At 38.3% G+C, this 27,129-nt stretch overlaps 1 protein-coding gene across 1 annotated transcript in view; it reads right to left on the bottom strand.

Annotated features, from left to right (window-relative positions):
• The window catches only part of LOC123232317 (transmembrane protein 132D-like), a 1,040,749-nt gene that overhangs the window by 783,829 nt on the left and 229,791 nt on the right, over positions 1-27,129 (bottom strand). The window contains exon 2 of the mRNA XM_044658730.1: positions 12,395-13,286. Within this exon, the coding sequence (XP_044514665.1) occupies positions 12,395-13,286 (892 nt within the window). The remainder of the gene's footprint in view (positions 1-12,394; positions 13,287-27,129) is intronic.

Raw genomic sequence — 27,129 nt, 5'->3', positions numbered from 1 at the left:
AAAAAAGGCTGGAGTAAGAGGAAAATATTATGTGTGCGTGTATATATATTATAACAATTGTGTGTGTATATATATATATATATATATATATAGTATACAAGGAGCTAAAGGAAAGGAAAATAGTGTACATATGTATATGTAGTATGCAATTGGTTATATAAAATTGTTTGGCTATTGCATACAAATAGAGACAAGAGGAAGATATTATACATATATATTGTGTGCAATTGATTGTATACAGTTGTAGTATACAAAGATTGATGAAAGAGGAAAATATTGTATATATGCAGTACATATATACACATACATCTAGGCATATATGTGGATATATGTATCCTATACAAATATTTGTATGTGTGTGTAATATGTGTGTATTCTATGTAAAAAAAAATTTATAATAGCTCTTTCTATGGAAGCAAAAAAAAAAAAAAAAAAAAGCCCTGGGTACTAAGTGTGTGCAGCCGTTAGGTAATGACTAAATAAGTAGAAGTACATGAATATAATAGAATATAATTGTGTTATAAGAAATGATGAAGAAGACATTTGTTGAGAAACCTGGGAAGACATCAACTGACACAAAGTGAAGTGAGCAGAACTGGAACAATTTACATTGTAGCGACTGCATTGTAAAAAAAGGAACAACTTTGAAACATTTCAGAACTCAGATCAATGAATCTTGGTTCTAAAAAACCAATGTTACCAAATGTTTCCTACTTAGTGAAAGAGAGAAAATGACAAAATATGCTGAATAAGATACACTTTTGGACACAGAGTCTGAGAATTTGTTTTGTTTAACTATTCACAGTTGTTATACAAATTTTGTCTTTCTTCTTTTGAAGGGACTATCTTTTGCCTCTTTTTGTATTCCCAGCACAGTACTCTGAACATAATAGACAATATTTATTGATTGGTTGGTTGGTTTTTTTTTTCTTTCAGGAGTGGAAGAGGATGTGGGAGGAGGAAAACAAACATTTGATATTTTAAAACAAAGTATATAAAGAGAAAAAAATTAAGTCCTTCATTTCCAGTCCATTTCCTATTTTTTCCATTGCAGTCTTCTCACACGTTATTCCACTCCATGTACTATACAATCTAAATGTAATTGCCTTCCTATTGTTCCTTAAACATGACACTCCATTTAATAATAATAATTACCATAATTATTATTATTAGCATTTATATAGTGCCTACTGTGTGTCAGACATTGTGCTGAGCGCTTTACAAATGATATCTTATTTGATCCTCATAACAATCCTGGGTGGTAGGTACTATTATTTTTCCTTTTTAATTAAACCCTTACCTTCTGTCTTAGAATTAGTACTATATATTGTTTCCAAGGCAGAAGAGCTGTAAGAGCTAGGAAATGGGGTTTAAGTGACTTCTCTAAGAACACACAGCTAGAAAGTATTTAGAAGCTAGATTTGAACCTAGAACTTCCCATCTCTGGGACTTTAAATACACTGAGTCAGCTACTATTATTATCCCCATTTTACAGTTGAGGTAATTGACATAAACACAGATTAAATGACTTGCCCAAAGTCATGTAGTTAGTGTCTGAGGACACATTTATAGCCAAGTCTTCCTTACTCGAGACCCAGGACTCCATGCACTGAGTCACCTGCCTCCATCTGCATTACCCCTCTTAATATCATTAGATGGGCTATCCTATAGGCCTAGAATGTTCTCCTTTGCCTTTACCTCTTAGAATGCCAGTCTATGCTCTGAAAGCACTTCATTCAGGAGGTCTTTTTCAGATTCCTTCCCCCACAACTGCTAGTGCCTTCTCCTCTAAAGTTACTTTCCATTTAGTCTGTATGTTTCTTTTATGCAGCAATTTATTTACATGTTATCTCATTCTTTAGAAGATAAGCCCCTTGCAGACAGGGACTTTTTATCCTGCTTAGTCTGCTTAAGATCAAACAAGGTAAATTCATCAAAATGCAAATTGATTCATTGTTTATGAAAATTTCTCTCTCTGTCTTTCTGTCTCTCTCTCTTTTATATATATATATATATATATATATAGATAGATGTGGCTCAGTGGATTGAGAGCCAGGGGTAGGGATGGGCAATTTTGGGTCCAAATCTGGTCTCAAACAGCTCCTAGATGTGACCTTGGCCAAGTCACTTAACCCCTGTTACCTAGCTCTTGCCATTCTTCTCTCAGAACCAATGCACTATATTGATTCTAAGATGGATGTTAAGGGTTGGTTTTTTAAGCATTCATATTATATATGGGAAATAACAAATTTGAGGAAATTTTGATAGCAAATGTCTCTGACAAAGGTCCCATTTCTCAAATATATAGAGAACTAAGCCCAATTTACAAGAATATAAAGCATTCCCCATTTGGAAATGGTCAAAGGATATACACAGGCAGTTCTCAGAGGAACAAAACTAAAAATGTCTATACTGATAAAAAAAAAAAAAACAACACTCCAAATAACTATTGATTAGAGAAAAGCAAAGTAAAACAACTCTGAGATATCAACTCGCACCTATCAGGCTAACATAACGAAAAAGGGAAATGATAAATGTTGGTGGGCATGTGGGAAAATTGGAACACTAATACACTGCTGTTGGAACTGTTATTACACTTCTGAGGAGCAAAATGGCCAAGGGCCATAAAACAATTTACCCTTTAACCCAGCAGTACCACTCCTGTTTCCCTATCCCAAAGATAAAGAGAAAGGACCTCCCTCTACCAAAATATTTTTAGCAGCTCTTTTGTAATGGTAAAGAATTGGAAAGTGAGGAGTTGCCATTATACAAATTTATGATGCTCTATACAATTGGGGAATGGATGAACAAGTTGTGTTGTATCATTGTCATGGAATATTATTGTGCCATAGGGAACAATGAAAAGGATTAATTCAGAAAAACACGGAAAGATTTATATAAACTGATGCAAAGCAATGTGAGCAGAACCAGGAGAACCCATTTATGTGGTATCAGAAATATTATATGATGATTAATTGTGAAGGACTAAACCATTATCAGTTAAGTCAATCTCCAAGATAATACTAGGGACTCATGATGTTGGAGCCTAGAAGGGAGGACATTACTGGGATGAGGAATAGGCAATGGCATAATGCCTGAGGAATGGGTGTTGTGTGTGGTGAGAAGGCAAGGGTGTGGAAGAGAGGATAATCTAAGAAAATTGCAAATGCAGGAAGGAAGCAAATAGAAAAGAGCTTTAAGTGACAAAAATATTTATTCTATATTTGACATTTTAGATAGGGAGTCACTAGAGTTTATCAAGTGACCTTCTCAAACCTATGCTTCAGGGTAATTACTTTGGCAGCTGAGTAGAGAACAAATTGGAGTAGAAGAGACTTCAGGAATAGAGATGACTCAGGAAGTTTCAACTGTCCAGGGAAAAGGTGGATCAGAACTGGGTTTGAGCCTGGATGAGTAACGTGGTAAAGTCATAAGAATGAACAACTGATAGATATGGAGGCTGAATGTGTGTGTGTGTATGTGAGAGAGAGAGAGAGAGAGAGAGAGAGAGAGAGAGAGAGAGAGAGAGAAGACACAAGTAAAAGGAAAGCTTCTTGTGATTCCATTTCTATGTAGAGTCTAAAGGCATCGGGTGGGGGAGGAGGAATCTTAGTTTTCAGATATTTCATAAAATTTTTGTTCCTAATCTGTAGGTAGGATATGTGCATGTATGAAACCCCTTCATATCTAATCAGTTGCCAAATCTTGTCAGTTCTCAATCACAGTCTCTGAAGGCCTTTTCTCTCTATTCATTCTCTAAATACTGATTAATCACCTACTATGTACCAGGCATATAGGTGCTGAGGATATAAAGCAAAAACAAATCCTGCCTTGGAGGAACTTATATCCTAAGTAAGACTGAATTCAATTGCCCTTAAGGTCAAAGGCAGGTCTAAATCTATAAGTCTATCAACCAAACTTGCCTTATTAGATTCTTTGGACAATATTACAATTATTTAGCTACTTTAGCTGATGCCTCATTACCTTCTGGTAATTGGGGATAGGGTGGGGAGGCATAAATTCAAGGCCTCATTACCTTTTAGTGATTGAAAATGGGAGTAGAGGCATGAAAATGGGTTCCTCTCACATTCAGGCTCAGACAGAACAAGAAGTCTCAGAAAGTGGGGTGGGGGAATAGCAATGAGTCCTGTTACTCAATTGAAGAGAAATCTGTCTGTCTGTCTCTCTCTCTCTTTAAACTTTCACCTTCCATCTTAGAATCAATACTGTGTATTGGCTCCAAGGCAGAAGAGTGGTAAAGGCTAGGCAATGGGAGTTAAGTGACTTGTCCAGGGTCACACAGCTAGGAAGTGTCTGAGGCTAGATTTTAACCTAGGACTTCTCATCTCTAGGCCTGGCTCTCAATCCATTGAGTTACTTGTCTGACCCCTGTCTGTCTCTTTTTAAAAAGAGATGGAGTCCTAAATTGTCAGATTCATCATAGAGCAGGAAGAGAAAATGAAATTTTATTTCCAATCGTTCAGAGAGAACTGAGGGCCTGGCTAAGTAGAGACTCTGGTTCTTGTTAAATGATAACAACAAAATGACCTGAGTAGTGAAAACAGTGCTTCTGTTCCAGCCTTCTCTCTTAGGGGAGCAGACATATTGGGAAAACAAAAACAAAAACAAAACTTTTCCATTGTATCATAACTTCACTCTCCCACACTTCCAGTCATCACTCTCTATCTCTGGTGGCCACATTATAAATAACAATTCTCTATTCTATTCTATTCTATTCTATTCTATTCTATTCTATTCTATTCTATTCTATTCTCTCTCTCTCTCTCTCTCTCTCTCTCTCTCTCTCTCTCCTTATCTCCCCTCCTTTCTCCTTTCTTCCTTTTTTCTTTTCTCCCACATCCTATTCCTTCCCCTTTCTCTTTCTCCTTTTCCTGTTTTTTTCTCTTTCTACCTCCTTCCTTTCATCTTTTTTCTTTTCTCCCTTTCTTCTGCAAATATTTGTAAAGCCACATACATAGCCCAGTGTATAGCATATAAAAATGCCTCCTCCCTCTATCTCCTCTTTTCTCTTTTCTCTCTCTTCCACTTCTTTCTTTCTTCTTTTTCCCTCTTCCTTCCTCTTCTTCTCCTTTCTTCTTCCCTTTCTCTTTCTCCCTCCTCTTTTCTCTAGACTTGCAATCAGAAATCTATGCAGCATAACATAACTTATGTGCACACTGCTACCAAAATGAAATGTGTGATATTCTAGTCAGGTCTGGATTGCATTTCCTTTTGCACCATCTATGAGTAAAGTGTTGAATTATTTCAAAAGGTAATGAAATTAGACTTAGATTCAGGAAGGCAGGGTTTTAAACGTGTGCCCTGTGTAACCATTGAAGAAGTCACTTAATTTCAGCCTTAGTTTCTTCATCTATAAATTGGGGGTAATAACAGCACTAATCTCAAAGATATGTTTTGAGAATCAAATAGGATCTCATTCTTAAAGTGATTTGCAAACCTTAATTGTGAAATGCAAACTATTATTTCTCCTTTCTTCAAATGCCTCCTTTCTTCTATTACTTCCCCATCTTCCTTCTCTTCAAAGCTGGGTAGCTTTGTCAGGGCTTATTCATCCAAGTTTTAGGACAGGTATAGATTTTTAATCCACTTCCCTCCCATTAGCTGGATAGCTTGTCCATCTGTACCTTTAGGGTTACAGTTAGGAATAATTTATTCAATTTGTAGAAGTCTTTTAAAAATAAATTTGCATGTTTTTTTCAAGTGGGAAATTTCTCAGAATGCCCAAGCTTTTCTTTGTTCTCATTAAACAGCCCTTTCTCTCATTCCCTGGAGCAAACTTGTCTCTATTTATTCAGTGTCTTACCCCAGGGCCCTATTAGCCACTGTTTAGAGATCTGGAGAGAGTAGCTTGGCTAGGAATCAATGGTGCCTCCATTTCTTAGTGGTGATAACATATCAGTCTACATACACACATATTCTCTCTCTCTGTCTCTCTCTCTCTCTGTCTCTCTTTCTCTCTCATTGGAAAACCCTAACTTTTCAAGATAATATTTGTAATGTCAACTCCACAAGCCTTAAGGTACTATGAAAATGTCAGTCCTTAGTGCTATTTGTTGTTATTACTGTAACCTAGGGTTCAAGTCTAGTTCATTTACATAAGACTCTGCCCATTGATGGAAGGAATGATACTCACTGCTGCATGCCTGAAACAGGAGCTGAGATGGCTGAAGAGTGTTGGAGAAGGGAGTCAGTCTTCCTCCTTCTTGCTTTTGGAGAAGAGTCACATGGTTCTAAACCCATGATGGTGAACCTGTGGCACATGTGCCAAAGATGGAATACCAAGTTCTCCCTGTGGGCATGTGTGCCATCACCTACCAGAGTTAGTTACTAGAAAGGCAGAGGGACTCGGGCAGAGCTACTACCCCCCTTTTCCTCTCTATGTACTCCTCTTATCCCCTACTCCTCTGCCCAGCAGCCCAATGGAAGCACTTACTCCTTCCCCTGAGTGAAGGACCCAGACCACTCCTCTCCCTTTCTCCCTCCCCTATCTGAGGTAAGGGGGCTAGTTGGGGAGGAGGGGCACTCGGTCTCTGGTGGGAGGACATGGAATGGTCTCTAAAAGGTTCACCATCACTGTTCTAGACTTTTTTAAGGTTGGTGGAGACTCTGAAAGAACAAGAAAAAGACTTGAGAAGGCAGATATGTAGCTGAGAGCAAGCTCCTGACATATCCCTGGGTCTAGTTTGCCTCCCTACAGACTTCAGAGAAATTTTTTTTTTGGAGGGAAATCAGAAACTTTCACAGATAAACTGTTTACTCCCTCCCAGCATGAAAATGCATTTGCTTAATGTCTTTTCTAGCATATTCTAATCTATATAACGTCTTTAATTTCTATTTGCTATCTTCTTGGGTGAATGGATTTATTTACTATTTACTCTCTGGATAGGTCTTTGTATAATTAGCATCAAATGGGAAGAAACAAAGCTTTTAGATATAAGCTACACTCCTTCCCCTTTGAGAGAGATACCAGGGAAGGAGCCTGAACCTCAAAATAATTTAACCAAAAATACCAGTATTTATGAAGGCTGCTAAATGTTATTTTAATCTATTGCCCTCTCTCAAAAGAGCAGAGTAGCCTGTCTAGTAACCCTGATCCTGTTTCCCCCCACACACTACTAGGCAAGAATTAAAGTTTACTTTGGATCGGGATGGGTGAGATTCCAGAGATTTCTATTCAAAGAAATTACAGTTAGAATCTCTAAGGGTATATACACATAACCCAAATGGGCAATATATACCTTATGTTGTGATTATTGAAAGATGGCGGTAGTGGTCTTCTGAAAGGGTAATGACTAATAATCAACAGGTATTTTTTAAGTAGTGAGCACTGGCTAGAAACCTGCCTGAGAATATGTCTTACTCTCTCTCTCCCCCACTCCAGATTTAGCTGTCCATAAGATATTCTAAAACCTTCAAAATTTGGCCAATGGTAGCATCTGTGGCGTTACCAAGCAGAGTCTCTGAATTTTGAAAAAAAAAAATTAACATGGATATCGATCGTGATCCAGGAAGCAGCCTATATTCTTCTAGACTGTGGGGACAAGAAAATGAACTAGTATTTGGAGAATGCACAAGAACAAACTCTTCTCTCTCAAGTATAAAAACACCTGCACACTTTGCCAGATTCAGCGATAGGGTTGGCTCAATCATGTCTATTCAGCAACCCACAGTGCATCTGTCTCCCTCGACCACAGAGACAATCATATGATTCAGGACCAAAAAAAAATTGTAATGACTGATATTTATAGAGCTCTATAAAGTTTGTAAAGCACTTAAAGTACATGATCTCATGTGAGCCTTACAATAAACTCAAGTGGGAAGAACTTCAGCTATTAGAGAGATAACTGAGATTCAGGTGTGAAATGATTTGCCCCCTGCCACAAAGTGTGGAAGTATTTGTGACAGTATTTAGACACATAGATTCAGAGGTGAAAGGGTCCTTTAGTGAATACCATTCATTTTATAGAGGAGGAAACCGAGGACCAGAGGTTGAGGTGATGTATGCTAAGCCCATGGGTACTGAGTGTCTAAGACTAGATTTGAACCCAGGTTCTCTAACTTCAAATCCAGGGTACATTCTACTATACCATTGAGCATCTGGTACTTCTTAAATCTAATGAGAACTATCTTCCATGAGATCCAGAGATTTAAAGGGCCTGATAGCTAATTATTACAAGCTAATCTCACTTTATCAAAGCATTTTTAATATCATTTTTCTCCCTCTTAATTCCTTTCTTAACACTTTACGGCCATCCTAAACCTTCTCTATTTTCTTCAAGCCTCCCCTACCATTCTTTCCTCTCTATTCTTTGTGCTGGGAACTTTTCCTTAGAATTCACTTATGAATTTGAGGCTGTTCATCAAGAGTTCATTTTTCTCCCAATCTTCTGATTTCCCCTATTATTGTATTGGGAGCTACCATATAGTCGCCCAGAATCAAAACTGCAGTACCATTCTAGAATCTTTACTTATTCATTCCACATATCTAATCCTCTGCCAAATCTTGCAACCTCTCTCTCTTCAAAATCTCTCACATTCATTCTCTTCTCTTCACACACACAGCCATCAGTCTATTTAGGCTCTCATCATCTCTTGCCTCCTGGACTATGACAATAACTTTCTTCTTTTTTTATGTCCTTACCTTCTTAATATTAATTCCAAGTCAGAAGAGCAGTAAAGACTTGGCAACTGTGGTTAAGTGACTTGCCCAAGGTCACACAATAAAAAATGTCTGAGGTCAGTTTTGGACCCGGGTTCCCCTGACACCAGGCCTGGCTCTCTAACTACTGTGCTGAGAGGCTGCCACACAATAGCCTTATAATTTCTTTCTCTGCCTTATGTCTCTTCATTCCAATATATCCTCCAGTTATTTACCAAAATGATTTTCTTTAAGTGTAGGCTAATCAATAACTAGTATCCAAAGGTTCTCTATATAAACTTGTTGCTCAGTTGTTTCAGTCATGTCCAACTCTTCAGGACCCTTTTGGGGGTTTTCTTGGCAAAGATAGTGGTTTGCCATTTCTTTTTCCTGCTCCTATAACACATGGAGAAATTGAGACATTAGGGTAAAGTGACTTGCCCAGGGTCACTCAGTTAATGTCAGAGACTGGATTTGAATTCAGGTTTTTCTAATTCCAGACTTGGTACTCTATCAACTGAGATATCTAGCTGTCCCATATCATAAGCATTTAACAAATACTTGTTGATAAATTTATCGACAAAGGTTTATCCAATGCAATTCCCTATTAGAGAGAAGAATTGTGACCCCTAGAAAGGTCAGCATCATAGTTCAGAGTGGAATGAGTCGAGTGTACAGTATTTAGAGATAAGTATCAAAGACAAAATCCTTTGCCATTTAAAGATCTTCTCTACATGGCCCCCATATGGCTATCCTTCCAAGTCTTTTTATATCCTACTCTTCTATACACACTATTTGTTGGTTCTCAACACAGAACACTCTATTTCCCATCCCTCTGCCTATTTCCTGGCTCTTCCCTATGACTGAAATGTTCTCTCCCCCAACCTCCAACTCTCACAATCCCTAGCTTCCTTTCATTCTGAGCTCAATTGCCAACTTCTGCAGGATGTCTCCACCTTTCTAGGCAGCAGTGAGTACCATTCTTCTCTCTGTGTGTCTTATATACTGATTTGTATGCACTGTATCCCCCTACCTCATTAGAATGTAAGCCACTTGAGGAGAAGGACAGATTTGTTGGCTTTTTCTCTATGTCTCTAGTTCCTAACCAAGTACCTACATATCATAAGCATTTAATAAGTGCTTAGTGGTAGATTGGTTGATCGATTTAAGTTTATCTATTGCAGCCCTCTAGTCCAGATGAGGAATGGGACTCCCAAGTGTATAGCTCTATCTCAGATTCTAACTTCTAAGACCCACTATGAGGCACAGGGAGCAGAATGCCATCCTTAGAGACAGAAGATATGAATTCAAGTCATGCCTCATTCCATTGCTAGCTGGGCAAACAAATCACTTGACCCAAATTAGCTTCAGTTTTCTAATTTGTTAAAAGGGTCGCCTGGATGGTTGGCTTTGTGTAATTACAAAAAAATCTTGAACTCTTGGACTCCATCTCCCAGAATTCTTTCCTCGTCCCCAAATTCCTTTTCCCTTTTCATTTACGTGCATCTTAACATTATTGTTTTTAGAGTTCTGTAACTCCTCCCTCGCTCTTTTTTTTCTTCAAGTGAGTGGCTGGGAAAGCTGACTTTTTTTTACTTTTGCTTTTTGTGTTAGTTATTATTAATAAATCTTATTAATATAATACTTAGAATATTGGATATTAATTTTGAAACTCACAGCTTCCAAGGTCCCTTGTGGATCTAAGCCTATATAAATCTATGATCCTAAGTATAAAGGTCTGGATTTTAGCGCAGGCCCCCTGACTCTTATGTTCTCTAAGGGCTCTTCCCATAGCATAGTCTACCAATAACTCAGTAACTTCAAAATCCCATTAGTTTTATCTAAATAGCATTCATTCCAGTGTCTACGAGGATGTTTACTAAATTCAGTTCCATACGATGCAAAAAAAACATTTATTGATCATGGCTACTGGCCAAGTAGATGGGATACAAATGGGGAGAAAATGAACAATGCTTCCCCTCAAAGATCTTATGCTCCATTTTTTTGTGGGTGTGGTATGTGACATACAAACAAATATATTGCAAAATAGATTCAGGAATGAGAGAATTCTAATATTTAAGGAGAATAAGAAATGGTTTCACAGAGAAGTTGTAGCCTGAGTTGACTTGAAGGAAGCTAAGAGTTAGAAGCGAGGAAGGAGTGGCTTCTAGTTATAGGGCACAACTGGTACAAAGATACAAAAATATATGGAATGCCAAATTTGGGGAACAGTGAGTAGGCCAGTTTGGCAAGGACATAACATGTATTAAAAGAAGGAAAGTGAAATGTCTGGAGAGGTAGCCAGGAAATTAAAAAAAATTGAAGGTATTTATATGAAGCAGAAGAGTTTATAATTCATTCTAAAAGCAACATCGAGATTTTAGCATTTGGCACTTCTTAAGCAAGGGGATGACATGGTCAAATTTTCATAAACTTATTTTGGCAACTCTGTGGAGGATGGAATGATAAGGGGAGAGGCTAAAAAATGGAGAACAAAGAGGCTAAAAAAGTTTTACACCATTCCAATACGATGCAAAGCATCTAGAAGAAATTATGAGACTAATGTTAGAATGTCACACTACTAGGTTTCTTAAATAACTTTCTCAACAGTTCCACATCTAATCGAACCTGTTTCCTTTGACATTACAAGTATAAAGAGTTCCCTAGATCCATCTCCTTCCAAATTATATTTCATATATTAAGATATATCAGTTTTCCATCAGTCCAATGGACCTAATGAGTTGAAACCAATTCATGACTAGGACCACGAGAACAACCGTTTTTGTTATTGTTGTGAAGAGGTACTTTGAAATCATAACAGGAAAAATCAAGAAATACAAATATGAATTATGTTTTCAAAATGCATATAACATAGAACTTAGATTTGCCCAACTCACACTCTTCTGTCCTGATTTTCAAAACAATTACATACATGGTTGAGATAATTTGAACCTTCAAATGTTCAGTATTAGTCATTCTCATTCTAGAAGTCTAAAATCTTCCAGGCAATAAACAAAGCAAAGAAGCAATTAAAAGAGGTTACGACAACTCTGGATAAACTAAGAAAGACAACTTTAAAAACCAATTTATTTCCTTGAATAGACCAAACCCAATATCAGTTCAATATATGCCAATCTGAATGCCCACATGAACTGTTATTTTGTCAACACATGGGACCTTTAGAATGGGAAATCCCTTTGCCAACTACAGATCAGATTGCAAACCATCCATCATGTCCTATCTGATTTAGGGGATAAGGGGAAAAAAACCCTTTCTTTCTATCTTAGCATCAATACTACTAAGTATTGGTTCCAAGGCAGAAGAGTGGTAAGGGTAAGGCAACTGAGGTTCAGTGACTTGCCCAGGGCCAGAGAGCTAGGAAATATCTGAGGTAAGACTTGAACCCAGGATCTTCTATCTCCAGGTCTGGCTTTCTGTCCACTGAGCCACGTAGCTGCCTTGGCTAAAACACTTTTTATACAAAGTGATTTATCCGGGGTCCAACAATTAGTATGTGTCAAAGAGAACTGAGACTCAAGTCTTCAGGCTCAAAACCCAGCCACACTCTATCAATTCAGGCATATTTTCTCCCCTTAATTTCCGTAGGATGCTAAAAGGAAACTCTTTTTACAAAATGTTAAAAACTGGCTCCATTTTCATGGCAACAGTACAATTCTCCCAAGAAAACAACAGAATTGAAAAGGTATATCTCAACTTTGAGCTCTTCTAACTTACCTCAGTGTGAAATGATCCTCAGTGGAATTTTTAGAGACAGAAACAGGAAAAGTCAGAACGTCTCCTCGTTTGGCAGTCTTTGCCACGTAGTGGATGGCGACGTTGCTATCTAAGTAAAGTTCCCTCCAGGAAGGGCTCCCACTGTGACTTTGGTAGAGGAAAACGCTCCCAATCCTCTGCAAGGGGGGACCCACTTCATCGATATCATTGTGACCTGGTCGGATGCCATTGTTTTTCCTTGTCTCTTCCTTGGTGCAATCTCCTTTCTCATCTCCAGGTTGGATGGAATAGTAAAGCTCCACAGGACTTCCTTCTGACTGGTCCATTGACTTTTTGCGACCTGCTACCACAGTGGGGGGGCTGAACCAGCTGGATAAGAGCTCCAACTGGGCCACGCAGAGTCCGAGGTCCCCTGCCAGGCGGCAGCTGCCCCTCACCTCCCTGGTCTCCCTGAAGGCAAATACTCGGAGGCAAGGCAGCTTCTCAGTGGTGCTATGATCATCCCAGTCCCTGCCTACTATATGGAATAGGATCTGAACTCTGGGCCTACTCAGGTAGATTTTATCACTCATGATGTAGGCTTTTAGCTTCCAATTGAGAGCAAACTTGTTGGTGGATCCAAATGGATTGGAAGGTATCAGCAGGTCCTGGGGCACAAGTTGTTCCACAGAAAAAGGCCCATAGCTGGCGTTCAACACAGGCGCCATCTTGGATTTGTAAATCAGAAAGGATTCCACCCTGGATTGCAAGCTTGAGTTTCTCATGATGTCCTGGTTGGCTTCCTTAAGGAAGAAGGAGATATCGGCGTTGTTGATGTGGTAGCTCACAGGAAGGTAGGTAGGCAGCAGGGAGAACCTCTGGATGCTTTCTAAAATCCCTCGGCTCTCTGATACTGTGGGAAGGAAATAAAAGCTTAGCTTTCAGTTAAAAATCCTAAAGAAAATCAAAAAACAATTCATTTCAGGGATAGTGATTGACTGGGAACTGGTATAATGGGCTTTAGGGAGATCAGAGGCAGTGTGGCACAATGCATAGAGGGCTGGACCATGGAACCAGGTAGACTTGGGTTCAACCATTCCCTCAGATCCTTATCAACCACTTCCTACTTGGGCCAGTCACTTAGCCTATCTGGCTTTAGTTTTCTCCTCCATGAAATGAAGAGGTTCCATTCCCTGGTCACTAAAGTTTCTTCTAACTCTAATAGTATGATTGTATGATGATTAGTTTGTTTATATTTTGCTTTTAGTTTGACAAAAAACTTTTCTTCATAGCAATTTTGAAACTGACAATTTAAGTATTTTATTCATTCATACATTATATAGATGGGGAAACTGAGGCTCAGAAATAATAATAACAATAATAGTATCTCCCAACAACTCTGTGAAGTCAATAGTATATTATTATTCTTTTTTATACGAGAATTGCTATTACTGGTTATTGAGAGCTCTCCTGATCAGTACGTGCTCTAGAGCTAGCTGTTGTAGAGAGTTGAGCTTCATGGTCGGCATAATGCCTTACTTGTGTTAGGTGAATAATAAATGTTTATTTTGACTGATTGACAGTTGTCTGAAGCATTGAAAGGCTAAACGGCTCGTGGTAGGAGGGTTAAATGATGCTCATGAGCAATACCTGGAAGATTTAAATTTAATTTAAATCTATGTCTTTTTGATTCCAAGATAGGCTCCTTAGCTATTATGTCACTTCCTCCTAAGGCAGTCCAATCTAAATTTGGATAGTTCTGATTGTTATAAAGGACAACTGGGGGTACAGTGAATGGAGCACTAGGTCTGGAAACAGAAAGCTTCATCTTCATAAGTTCAAATCTGGCCTCAAAAACTTACTAGCTATATGACTCTGGGCAAGTCACTTAACCTTGTTTGCCTCAGTTCCTCGTCTATAAAAGGAAGCTGGAGGGGTAGCTGGGTTGCTAAATGGTTAGAGTACCAGGCCTTGAGATGGGAAGTCTTGGGTTCAAATCTAACTTCACATGCTTATTAACGATGTAATCCTGGGCAAGTCACCCCAATTGCTTGGCCCTCACTCTCTTTCTACCTCGGAATTGATATCTTATCAATTCTTTTCTTTAAAAACCTTCACTTTCTATTTCAGAATCAATCCTGTGCATTGGTTCCAAGGTAAAAGAGCTATAAGAGCTAGGCAATGGAGGTTAAGTGACTTGCCCAGGGTCACAAATCTAGGAAATGCCTATGGCCAGACTTGAACCCAGGACCTCTCATCTCTACATCTTGTTCTCAATCCACTGAGCTACCCAGCTGCCCTGACTTAGTATTGATTTTAAGAAAGAAATTAAGGAAGGTGGGGTAAACTAGAGAGGGAGTGATGACAGGAAAGATGGCCAGTGATTAGATGAACTACCACCAGTCTCAGAGAATCCTCTTTGTTTGCCACAGTAGTAGGGGGCCATTGGAAGGGGAGCTGAAAGACATCTAATCACTGGCCATCTTTCCAGTCATGACTTCCTCTCCAGTTTATCCCCCTATTACAGTTAAGCACTTTTTTTTTCTTTTTTTTTTCTAATTGAGCTGGAGAAGGAAATGGCAAACCACTTCATTATCTTTGTCAAGAAAACTCTAAATGGAGTCACCAAGAGTTGAACATAACTGAAATGACTGAACAAGTGTTATAGAGAATTGTTATTATCCCCATTTTATAGATTAGGAAACTGATGCTTGGTTACCTTTGTTGCCTTGCTTGTAATAATAATAATAATAATAATAATAATAATAATGATAGTTCTATGCATTTTACTGGGTTTTTTTTCCCCTGGGAAACAGTACGAGTAGCACCACTATTAATTATCATTAATGACAATGCTAATTACCATTATTATAGTACAGATAAGAATACTGTCCTAAAGTCTCACAACTAGAAAATTTCTGGACCAGGATCTGAAGTCTGTTCTGTGATCCACCTAGGTTAAGCCTTCTTTCCACCACACCATGTTTAATCTCATCTTACCCATGCAATGAGTATTTATTTTGACTCAAATTTTTTTAAAGAATTTATTAAGCTTATACTTTATGTCAGGCACTGAGCTAGATTCTGGGGACACAGAGACAAAATGAAATCATGTTCGCCCTCAAGGAGCTTACATTATATTGGGAAGAACAGCATGTGCACTTATTAAGATAAAGTGATTTGGGGGCGAGGGTGTAGATCTAATTTGAAGGGCAATTTAATAATAATAAAACAAGATATCCAGAGGGCACAGTGGAAGGAGAGTGGAGAGTGGATAAAGGCCCCAAGAGGTATGGCAGCTCTGTGAATGGCTGGTTAGGGAAGGATGATGCATCCTAGTTGGCCTGCCACACAGAAACACAAGGATCTCAAGGAAGGTTCTAGGACAGTTGTAGATGTCTACTGGGGTTTCGGTGGTCATGGGGGAACTGACCATCACTGAAATCTGCCAGGAAGAACCTTGTAAAATGAGGCCAAATGACAGAAACCGAGGACACTCTATTCCTGGGGGAGGCCTGAAGGGAAATGCATCTCAGCCCCAGGAGTTTGCTGTACCTGACTCTTGGACAAATAGGAGTTCTGACTGGCCCATAAATAAACAGGATGAGTTGACCTGAATTTGATTTGTCCTGAATCTTTTACCAACAGCTCAAAGGCACAAAACAGTAGTTGCTTCCATAAAAAGGAACAACAACAACAAAGGCCTTTTCTAAATAAATCACTTCTTCAAGGGAAAATCATTTTATTCCCTGTTTTTGCTCTTTTTCCAGGTGTCGTGTGTGTAAAATAGTGCAACGAAAATGATGGAGTCCATAGAGCCAGCATATCCATTTTATGTTCAAGTCAAGGCATGAAGTATTTATTAAGCCAACTGAGACCTTAGGTTCTGTGTGAAGCCTTGGGAATACCAAAAAAGTAAGGCAAAAGAGCCCCTGTCTTCAAGGAGTTTATAGTCTAACGGTAAAGACGGAATGCAAACAACTATGTACAAACAAAATACATCCAAGATAAATTAGAGCTAATCTAAGAGGGAAGGCAAAAGCATTAGGAAAAATAAATTACTTATTCTGGGAACTCTTGCTTCCTGAAAACTCGCAACAAATCATACTCTAATCATTCCCAGTAAGTCTCTGATAACTCTAAGGTTTGGCATCCATTGGTATTTTATTCCAAAGAACAGTACCAATAAATCCCAGAATCACAGAAATTCAGAGCTCACTGGATCGCTGAATCTAGTAGTTGAAGAAAATCCTCATCTACATTATATACTATAAAAGCATACAGTCTTACTGAAATCATTTCAGTAATCAATTCCTTCAGAAATCAATACCTTCTGGGTATTTTATGAGTCCTGGGTAGCTCTAAGCACACTTTAAAAAAAAAACAATTTAATTATGTTCGGTGATTTGTAACAATATAAGAATAATAAAAAAGAATATAAGAATGATAAAAATAATAATTCTGTTTATACTCAGGGAACACATGCTTTGCTTTCAGTTCAAATACAAAATATGCAGAGCACCACCTGTCTTCTCATGAAGGCTGCCCCCATCATTACCTCTAATATCTCTCCTGTTCAGGCTTTTCCTATCTACCAGATCCTTCTCTGCTGTCTACAAATAGGCCTATGTCTCCTTCACATAAAGAAAACCCTCATTTGATCTGACTCTCCATGCTACCTATAGTTATATATTTCTCCTTCCATTCTCAGCTAAACTCCTTCAAAAAATTCACTTCTCAGGGCCTCCTCTTCCTCTCATTTTATTCTCTTTAAAAAAACACATTCTAATCTGGCTTTTGACTTCTAACTGACCACCATCTTTTCTGGATACACTGTCTTCTCTGAGTTTTCATCTTTGACCTTCCCCCTAATTGTTGATATGCCCCAAGGCTCTGTCCTGGACCCTCTTCTCTTTTTTATGTTATTTTCTTTGGCAACCTCATCAACTCCTATTGGCTCAATTTCCTCCCTCTGCAGATGAATCCAAGATTAAAACATTCAGTTCTAGCTTCTTTTAGAGCTCCTAATCCCCGTTTTCATCTATCTGCTAGATGTCTTGAAATGGATGACATGTAGGCATCTCAAACTCAACATGTCTAAAAGAGCACTCATCGTTTTTCCCCAAAGCCCATCTCTTTTGAGCTCCACTATTATTATGAGGAGTACCAAGAGTCCTCCAAGTCATATAGATTCACAAACTTTGTGTCATCCTCAACTCATCACTCTCGCTTACCCGATATATCAATTCTGTTGCCAAATCTCAACGTTTTCAGCCACTGTCCCACTTTATACCATCAAGCTTCTCATCTGAACTATCATGGAATGCTCCTAATTGGTCCCCTGCCTCAGATCACTCATCTGGAGTCCATTAGTCCATTCTCACTGAGATGCCAAAGCTATCTTCCTAAAAGTCAAGTCTAACCCTGCTGCCCTCCTTCCAGTGAGTTCCAATGGCTCCCCCTTAGTTCCAATATAAAGTTCTCTGGCATCTTTCATAATCTGGTCCTTGCTTGCATCTCTAGTATTCTTAACTCTATTCTCCTCCAAGTAATCTATATCCCAGATATACTAGGTTCCATCTCCCATCTCTGAGCTTTTGTCCTGGCTGTTCCCCAAGCTTGAAATTCTTTTCCTATTTCCTTTTCTTGAAAATCCTGGCTTCTTTCAAGATCCAGCAAACATGTTCCATTCTGCAGAACTCCCCCATCAATGAGACACACAAACTTTCCCTGCCAAGGTTACCTTCCTTCTACTTTTTATGTATCCTTAAGATATACATTTATTTACATATTGCCTCCTCATTAGAATGTAAGCTCAGAGGTCAGAGGCTCTTTTGTATGCATGTCACAATTTTTTTTTTTTTGCATTCCCAGCTTTGAGCAGAGTGTCTAGCACATGATTAATTCTTTAAACAAGCAAAATTTTAAAAATAAAACAAAACACTTAACCTTTTATCTTAGTATTGACTTAAAAAAATTTAAACCTTTCCCTTCTACCTTAGAATCAATATTATGTATTGGTTCCAAGACAGAAGAACAGTCAAGGCTAGGCCCTGGGGTCACACAATTAGGAAGTGTCTAAGGCCAGATTTGAACTGAGAACTCTCCATCCCCAGGTGTGGCTTCCAATCCTCTAAGCCAACTAATTCCCCCCATTAGTATCAATTCTAAGCCAGAACAATGGCAAGGGCTAGGCAATTAAGGTGAAGTGACTTGCCCAGGGTTACATGGCTAGGAAGTATCTGAGGCCAGAACTCAAGCTTGGTGCTCTATCCACTGTGTTCCTAGTTGCCCCATGTAATAAGTTTTTTTTTTTTAAACCTTCACCTTCCATCTTAGAATCAATATTGTGTATTGGTTCCAAAGCAGAAGAACAGTAAGGGCTAGGCATTGGGGGTTAAGTGACTTGCCCGGGGTCACACAGCTAGGAAGTATTTGAGGTCAAATTTGAACCCAGGACCTCCCATCTCTGGGCCTGACTGTTAATACATTGGTAATAAGTTCTTAATAAGTGTCAATTGATTGATGGATTGAGATTCTGTGATAGACACTGAGGAAATAAAGAAAAAATCTCTCTTTCCCTTCAAGATATTTACATGCTGTTAGACTAGGAGTAGAGGCAACAGGTATATTTATAAGCAAATTAAACTTCATACAAAATAAAGACTAATGCAGTCATTTGGTTAAAGGTTTTGGTGCAGCACTATTAACTGGAGGAGTTAGGAAAGGCTCCTTATGGGAGATAGTGATTGAGCTAAGCCTTCAAAGGAGCCCAGAGTTCCAGGAGATGGAGGTGAGGAGGGAGAGAGCATCCTACACATAAGGGGCAACCTGTGCAAAGCTCTGGAGTTAAGAGATGATCATGATGACAATCCTCAATGTAGAGGTGGCTCATTTCCTAGAAAAGCTCTCTCTACCATTCTTCGCTCGCCCCAATGCTATAGATCACACCTTAGCCGTAATGCTCAACAATACCTTGGGCTCACCGTCAAGCAGGCTTTTCATTCCTTTGCAAAAGTGAAAAACCAAGACACAGTCCGTTAAACATTAATCGCAGTCACCAAAGCCCGAGGACCTTTCTCTGTCTGAACACCTGACCTCTGCTTCTCAAGGGCACAAACCTTAATTGGGCGATAAATTACATATTTCGGGGCAGTAACCTTAGCTCCTTCCACTTATGGAGGCAAGCAACATGAGGTCATGGCGGACGTCACTCAGAGGGAACTAATTTTTGTAGCTTTATTCCACAAATGGCCTCTTAGTCCTTTCACTGGGCACCTGACCTCAACGTTTAGTGTCTAGAAGAAGCTGGGGGCTTGCCCTACAGTGAATGTTACTTATTACAAAAATCCAAAAATGCCAATTATGTTCCAGGAGTCGACATAAAAGACCAGATTTAAGTTCATTATTCCTGAGACCCATAAAAGAATGGATTATTAGTACCTCGTAACATCAGAGTGACACAGGAGAGAGCAAGATGTCATAGAAGGACAACGAAATATATGGGGGGGGGCTCTCACTCACTAATCCATCAAGTGGGGGGAAGGCACCTTGGGTTTTAAGTAAAATTGTACTTGGACATCCATTGGCTTGTCATCAGCTTCTGAGAGATTCGAGTTCATTTTAATAGATTGAACAAACTAGGGCAGAGTAATTTTGCCATAAAAAATATATATGTTATATGTACATATAATATATACTAATGTATAAGAAGCAAGTATATCTTTGGATCACAGAGTCAAAGATTTAGAACTAGAATGAACCTTGGAGGCCCCAACAGCCAAAACTTCCCTTTTATTTATGAGAAAAGTGAGGCACGGGGAGCGGTGACTTCCCTGAGGTTGCAATCCCAGATCTCCGGCTTCAAATCCAATAATGCATTCAATTTTGCTGCCTCTTACTGTCTCTTCCCTCTCTCCTTCTTTAGACAAATAGCAACAACAATTCAAAACAGGTACCATTAATATAGTGCTGTAAGGTTTACAAAGTACTTGACAGATATAGATATATTGATAGATAGAAATAGATATAGATAAATAGATAGATGGATAGATGGATGGATAGACAGACAGACAGATAGAGAGATAGATAAGTAGATTAAGAGAGAGAGAGTTAAGTAAGTAGGTAGTAGGTAGATAGATAGACAGATAGAAAGGTGGGTAGATAAATGGATAGAAGATAGAAGTATAGATAGATAGATATTTGATGCTTACAATAACCTTATAAGTTAGAGGCTATAATTATCCCCATTTTCCAGAAGTAGAAATTTAGATTAGGAGAGGTAAATAACTTGCCCAGGGACACATTTCATAAGTGTGTAGGCAATATTTGAACTCAGATCTTCTTTATTTCAAGCCCAATGCTCTCTATACTGCTCTATGGAATTGCCTCAAGGAAGTACTTTATCTTCTTCCTTTCCAAAGCTAACCCATCCTCTTGAACTTTGGGGTTTGTTTGCTCTTTCAGGACTCCCAAGGTACAGCTGGGTGGCTCAGTGGATTGAGAGTCAGACCTAAAGATGGGAGGTCCCAGGCATAAATCTGGCCACAAATACTTTCTAGCTGGGTGACCCTGGGCAAGTCATTTAATTTCCACTGGCTATCCCTTACTGCTCTTCTGCCTTAGAACCAATACAATTAAAGTTCCAGTCCTTGAGAAATAGTGATCAAGTATTCAAATACCCTCTCTAATGCTTAAGACCTAGCAAATCACTCAGCATCACTGAGGATCAGGTTTCTTATATGCAAAAGGAGGGAATTGGATTAGATTATCTTACAGGTCACTTCCAGTCCTAGATCTATGATCTTATTATTTTCCTGTGTACCAGGTTACTTCAGGTTTTCATAACTTATCACAGGATTCTAGAAGGGTAACTAAGTTTAACTTCTCTTATTTTTGAGAAGAGGAAAGTGAAACTCCCAGAGGTTAGATAACTTGCCCCAAATCACAAAGCTAGTAAGTGTAAGGATTCCTATCACAAAATTCTGACCCCATTACTTCCCTCTTCCAGACCTTCAAGGACTCCTCAAGACCAAAAAATAACTCCAACATCCTTAGAACCCTCTTCAATGAATCACTATTCTCAATCTGCTTTTTCTAGTTTGCTTTTACATTATTCCTCTGAATACATGCCTTCTCCCAGTCTATTCACCATCCTTTAAACATATTCTACAATTTTTTGTCTCTGGTAATAAGGTACAATCAACCCAGAATGGCTGAACTTCCTCCTATCATTTCCTAGGAAAACCCTATTGTTGGAAAGACCTATATGTTGGAAGGTTCACCTCAAAGGCAACCTCTCCCTTGAAGCCTTCCAGGAATCACCCCATTCAGAAGTGATCTCTCTGACCCCTCTACTCCTCTAGCCCTCTGAAGCTTTTCTAAGGGTCCTTCCCATAGCTAGGTGTTACAGAGGATAGAGTGCAGGGCCTGGGGTCAAGAAAACTTATCTTTGGGCTCAGCCACTTACTGGCTGTGTAAGTCACTTAACCCTGTTCACCTCAGATCCCTCTTCTATAAAATGAGCCTGAGAAGGAAATGGCAAACCACTCCAGTGCCTTTGGCAAGAACATCTCAAATGTTTCTGGGTCAATCATGTCACCCTATCTGCCTCAGTTTCCTCATCTGTAAAATGAGCCAGAGAAGGAAATGGCAAACCATTCCAGTGTCTTTATCAAGAACATTTCTGAGTAAATCATGTTACCCTATTTGCCTCAGTTTCCTCATCTGTAAAATGAGCTGGAGAAGAAAATGGCAAATGCCTCTGGTATCTATGCCAAGAAAACTTCAAAATGGTGGCTTAAAGAGTTAGACACAGCTAAAACAACTCAACAACAAGAACAACAGAACTTACTATGACATTGTGCAGAAGTTATTTGTATACATTTGTCCCCTCCTAGGTCTAAGCTAGGTTGTTCTTCTAGGTGGGGGTTAGGAGCCTGCCTTATATAACAGAGTAGCTCAAATAACACCAAAACTTCCTAATAGAGTGCTGGAAATAGGGTAAAAGGATCACAGATTCAGTGCAAAAACAGTGTTTTTTAGGTCATCTAATACAACCACCCCTCTCATTTTATAGATGAGGAAACTGAGGCCCAAAAGGATTATTTAACTATTCCAGAATAACACAGTCAGTGTCAAAGGCAGCATTTAATGTGAAAATTTGTTATTAAATGATAATCTCGAATACAAAATAAGAAATATAATAATAAATAAAAATAATCTATAATACAAAATATTGTACCAGGTGCTGGAGAAACAAAGCAAAATTCAAATAGCCTCTGCCATCAAGGATCTTACAGTTTTAATCATACTTAAATATATATGTATATTTATAATATATATGTATGTATGCATATGCCCATATGTAGAAGTGGGTAGCTAGGTGACAGTGGAGAGAGCACTGTGCCTAAAGTCAGGAAGATTTAAGTTCAAGTTTAGTCTCAGACACTTACTGGATGTGTGACCCTAGGCAAGTCACTTAACTTCTGCTTCTCTCAGTTTTCTCTACTGAAAAATGTGAATAACAGGACTTACCTCCCAGGGCTGTTGTGAGGATTAAATGAGATAATAATTGTAAAGCACTTATCACAGTTCCTCATGTATATTAATGCTATATAAATGTGAGCTACTTTTATGTATGCATATGTATATTAATATATTCTATGATGAAATATATATATATATGATGAGGTATAATTTCATTATATATTGACAGATATCAATATTTATAGAGAGATCAATTATAAAACAATTTATGATTTGCAAAGCATTTTATGAATATTATCTCATTGGATCCTTACAACAACCCTGGGGAGTAGGGGCAATTGTCATCATCCCCATTTAATATGTAAGAAAGCTGGGACTGAGGGATGTTAAATGATTTTCCCAGAGTCACACAACTAGTACATGTCTTAGACAGGATTTGAACTCAGGTTTTTCTGACTTCAAGTAGAATGCTTTCCCCATTGTACCATCTAGCTGTCTCTCTATTAGAATAATTATATTTATTTATTTAGAATATTTTCCATGGTTACATGATTCATATTCTTTCCCTCCCCTCTTTTCTCCCCCCTCCTGGAGCTGACAAATAATTCCACCGGGTTATATATGTATTATTGTTCAAAATATATATACAGGGGGCAGCTGGGTAGCTCAGTGGATTGAGAGTCAGGCTTAGAGACAGGAGGTCCTAGGTTCAAATCTAGCCTCAGACACTTCCCAGCTGTGTGACCCTGGGCAAGTCACTTGACCCCCATTGCCCACCCTTACCACTCTTCCACCTAGGAACCAATACACAGAAGTTAAGGGTTTAAAAAAATAAATTGAATAAAAAAACGTATATCCATTAAAAACTATTTATTTAAGGTCTTGATCAATGACACAAGTAAAATCCAATGGAATTGCTTGTTGGCTACAGGAGGGGACGAGGGGAGAGAAAGAACAAAAATCATGGAACCATGGGAAAAGATTCTAAATTAATTAATAAAATAAAATAAAATAAAATAGAAATTATTTGTATGTAGATTTGAAGTTTCATTTGATACACATTTAAAATTTTTTAACTTGATTTAATTTAATTAAAATTTAAAATTTTTATTTTTGCTCCTAAGATTCTCATTATATGAAGATTCTCATTATATGAGACAACAATATATGTTTTCAGTTGACTGGGGAAGTTGCTAGAATTCTAGACTTGGAGTCAGGAAGATTCCAAATTCACCTCTGGCATATATTAGCTATGTGACCTTGGACAAGTCATGTCACCTCTCTAGTCTTCAGGTAAAATGAGTATAATAATAAAAGATTACAGAAAATATACTGTGAATTTTTTAAAAATCCTCAAATTTCAGTTATTTACATTATTATATCATTTAATAATGTCAGAACAACTTTATTTTACAATAGAATAATAGTTAGGTAAAAAGAGATCTCAGAAATCAACTAGCCCATCCCTCTCATTTTCTATCCTAGCTCTCTCTTCACCGTTTGACCTAAACTCTGGCATCATCATCTTTTTCTCTCTTCCCCAGCCCCATCTTTGGAATCCATGGATCAATTGGACTTGACAGCTCAACTTTCATCTTCTCTTGTGAGACCTCCATGTTCCATCACCATACCATGCCACTTTATGCCACCTCTTCCAGTTCTCATTCACTCAGTGACTTTCCTTCATTAGAATGTAAACCTTTCGAGGGCAAGGATTGTCTTGTTTTCTTGCATTTATATTACCAGACCTTAGGTAGTGCCTACCATTACAGTGATGCTTAACTATTCATGACCCCATTTGGGGTTATCTTGGCAAAGATACTGGAGTAGTTTACCATTTCCTTCTCCAGCTCATTTGACAGATGAGGAAACTGAGACAAACAGGGTGAAATGATTTGCCCAAGATCCTAGTACATAGTAAACAATCCATCCTTCCATCTATCTTATCTTTCTATTCAATATTTGTCTTTCAGTTTCCTCATAAGAAAAAAATAAAGATAAATAGTATCTACATCCCAGGATTATTGTGAGGATAAAATGTGATGATATTTGTAAGGAGCTTCTCAAATCTTAAAGTGTTCTATAAATGCCAGATATTATTAGCCATATAGTATTATATTCATACATGAATATATAAGCACAGATATATGAATTCATTAAATTAAAATATTAAATAACATGTTAATTAAATCAACATATTTATTATTTATGTGTATATGTGTGTGTGTGTGTGTGTTGAGCTAACTGTCTTTCTACAAATAGCTAAACTAGAGTCCCAGAAAAAAATTTAAATTATCGTAAAGTCACAAAGATTGTAAGAACCTGGATCTGAACCCAAATCCTCTGACTATAAATCCAATCTCTTTCAATGGTACCATTATATATTTCTACTCCTAGTTCTCTAACTAATCATTCCCTTCTGCCTCAGTTTCCATTACTGGTAAATGAAGCATCTAGAACAGAAAAATTTCTCACTGTCGAATGGAAAAGCTTTAGCACAGGGTTTGTCTCCTCTTCTCCCTGCAGATTTTCACAACCATGAACAGTTCAAGGAGTATTTCATTTCCCATTGATATTTTATCATGGCTTTCCCACCAGGATGTGACAACTTAACACAGCTTGTGGTAAAAAGGTCACCCACTGGTGTAGATTCACCAAAGCAAAGGTCTTCTCTTCAGGTCAATTTTATTATAGGAAATGTGTCTGGAGAATACATAGGATATTGCAAGGATGACTTGTTCATATCTTGTGCAAACCAAAGGAACTACAGGGGATACGATAATTCAACAATTCTTTATTCCTATCTAAGAATCACAGAATCTATGGATGGAAGAAACCTTAGAGATCATCTAGTCTAATCTCATCTCCACTCTCTCCCCTCAATTTACAGCTGAGGAAACTGATGACCAAGGAAGAAGAATCATTTCCCCAATGTCATATAAGTAATAAGGAACAGCCTAGAACTACTAGGCCAGATGATATTGAGGCCATAGTTGAAATAAGGTCAACATTTCTAACAAGTGATTATTGACTTTCTGATTCAAGACCTCCAGAAATAGGGCAAAAGGAGAGGGAGAAACCCATCTCCCAGGAAAACTCATTCCACTTTTGGATAGCTCTATGAGTTTTTCCTGACATCAGCCTAAAAAGTGAAACTTCTATGAAATTTCTCATTGGATCTCATTTGTTCCCTCGGAAACCAAGTAGTTGGAGTAAACTCTCTTCCAAATAATAACTCCTGAAGTCTTAGAAATCAGCTATCATGACCCAACTAACTTCTCTTAGCCTAAACATCCAGTATTCCATTGACCAAACATTAAAGGACACTATTTTGATCTTCACTATCTTGATTGTTCTCCCTCAACACTTCTCCAGTTTATTGATGTCTTTCTTAAAATGTGGCTCCTAGAACTTAAGGAACTGGGTGGTGCAATGGACAGAGTATTGGATCTGAAGTTGGGAAGACTCGTCTTCATAAATTGAAATCTGGCCTCAAATATTTACTAGACTTACTCTGAGCGAATCACTTAACCCTGCTTGCCTGAGTCTCTCATCTATAAAACCAGCTGAAGAAAGAAATAACAAGTCGATCCAGTATCTGTGCCAAAAAAAATTACAAAATAGGGTCACAATGAGCTGGGCATGACTTAAATGACTCAACAATAACAGCAACAACAACGATAGACCTTAACACTAAAATTCTCTAGCAAGAATGATGTGGAAACCCTGGTTTCCTGAATAAAAACAACACTCCCAAAGACATATGTTCAGGCCTCTTTCTCAGGGATATGAGCTTTCCCAAGATGACACAGGAAATTAATTTCATAGTTAAATAAAAACGGAAGCTACTAAACCATAAATAATGATCCCCAAGGACCACAGGTTAATCTAATTTTAAAATGTAACATTTTCTATATTTTTATTTTGTTATATTTATATATCTCAAATCATATTTTAATATGACTTGGGCTGCACTTGAGAGTGTCATGGACTATGTGCCAGACACCTTTGTTTTAGACTAAAAGGGCTATCAGGCACCAGTTCTCTTCAGCTGTATCCACAGACGCAAAGGACCAAACAGGAGTTCCTTGTGCCATCCTAGCATAGCACGTATCCCTTAGCAAAGAGGCAGAGTACATGTCCAACCCCACAAAAGGTGGTCCAGTCCAGCAAATCAGAGGTTGCCTTGGTCATCCCCAATATAATTCAAGCATGATCTGACCAGGTCATAGGATGATGACCCCTCTAATTTTATTATATGCCTTTCT

The sequence above is a fragment of the Gracilinanus agilis genome, chromosome 1 (assembly GCF_016433145.1).
Source record: "Gracilinanus agilis isolate LMUSP501 chromosome 1, AgileGrace, whole genome shotgun sequence".
Taxonomy (NCBI): domain Eukaryota; kingdom Metazoa; phylum Chordata; class Mammalia; order Didelphimorphia; family Didelphidae; genus Gracilinanus; species Gracilinanus agilis.
Note: the sequence above shows the minus strand (reverse complement) of the source record. Positions and strands in the feature narration are given on the sequence as shown.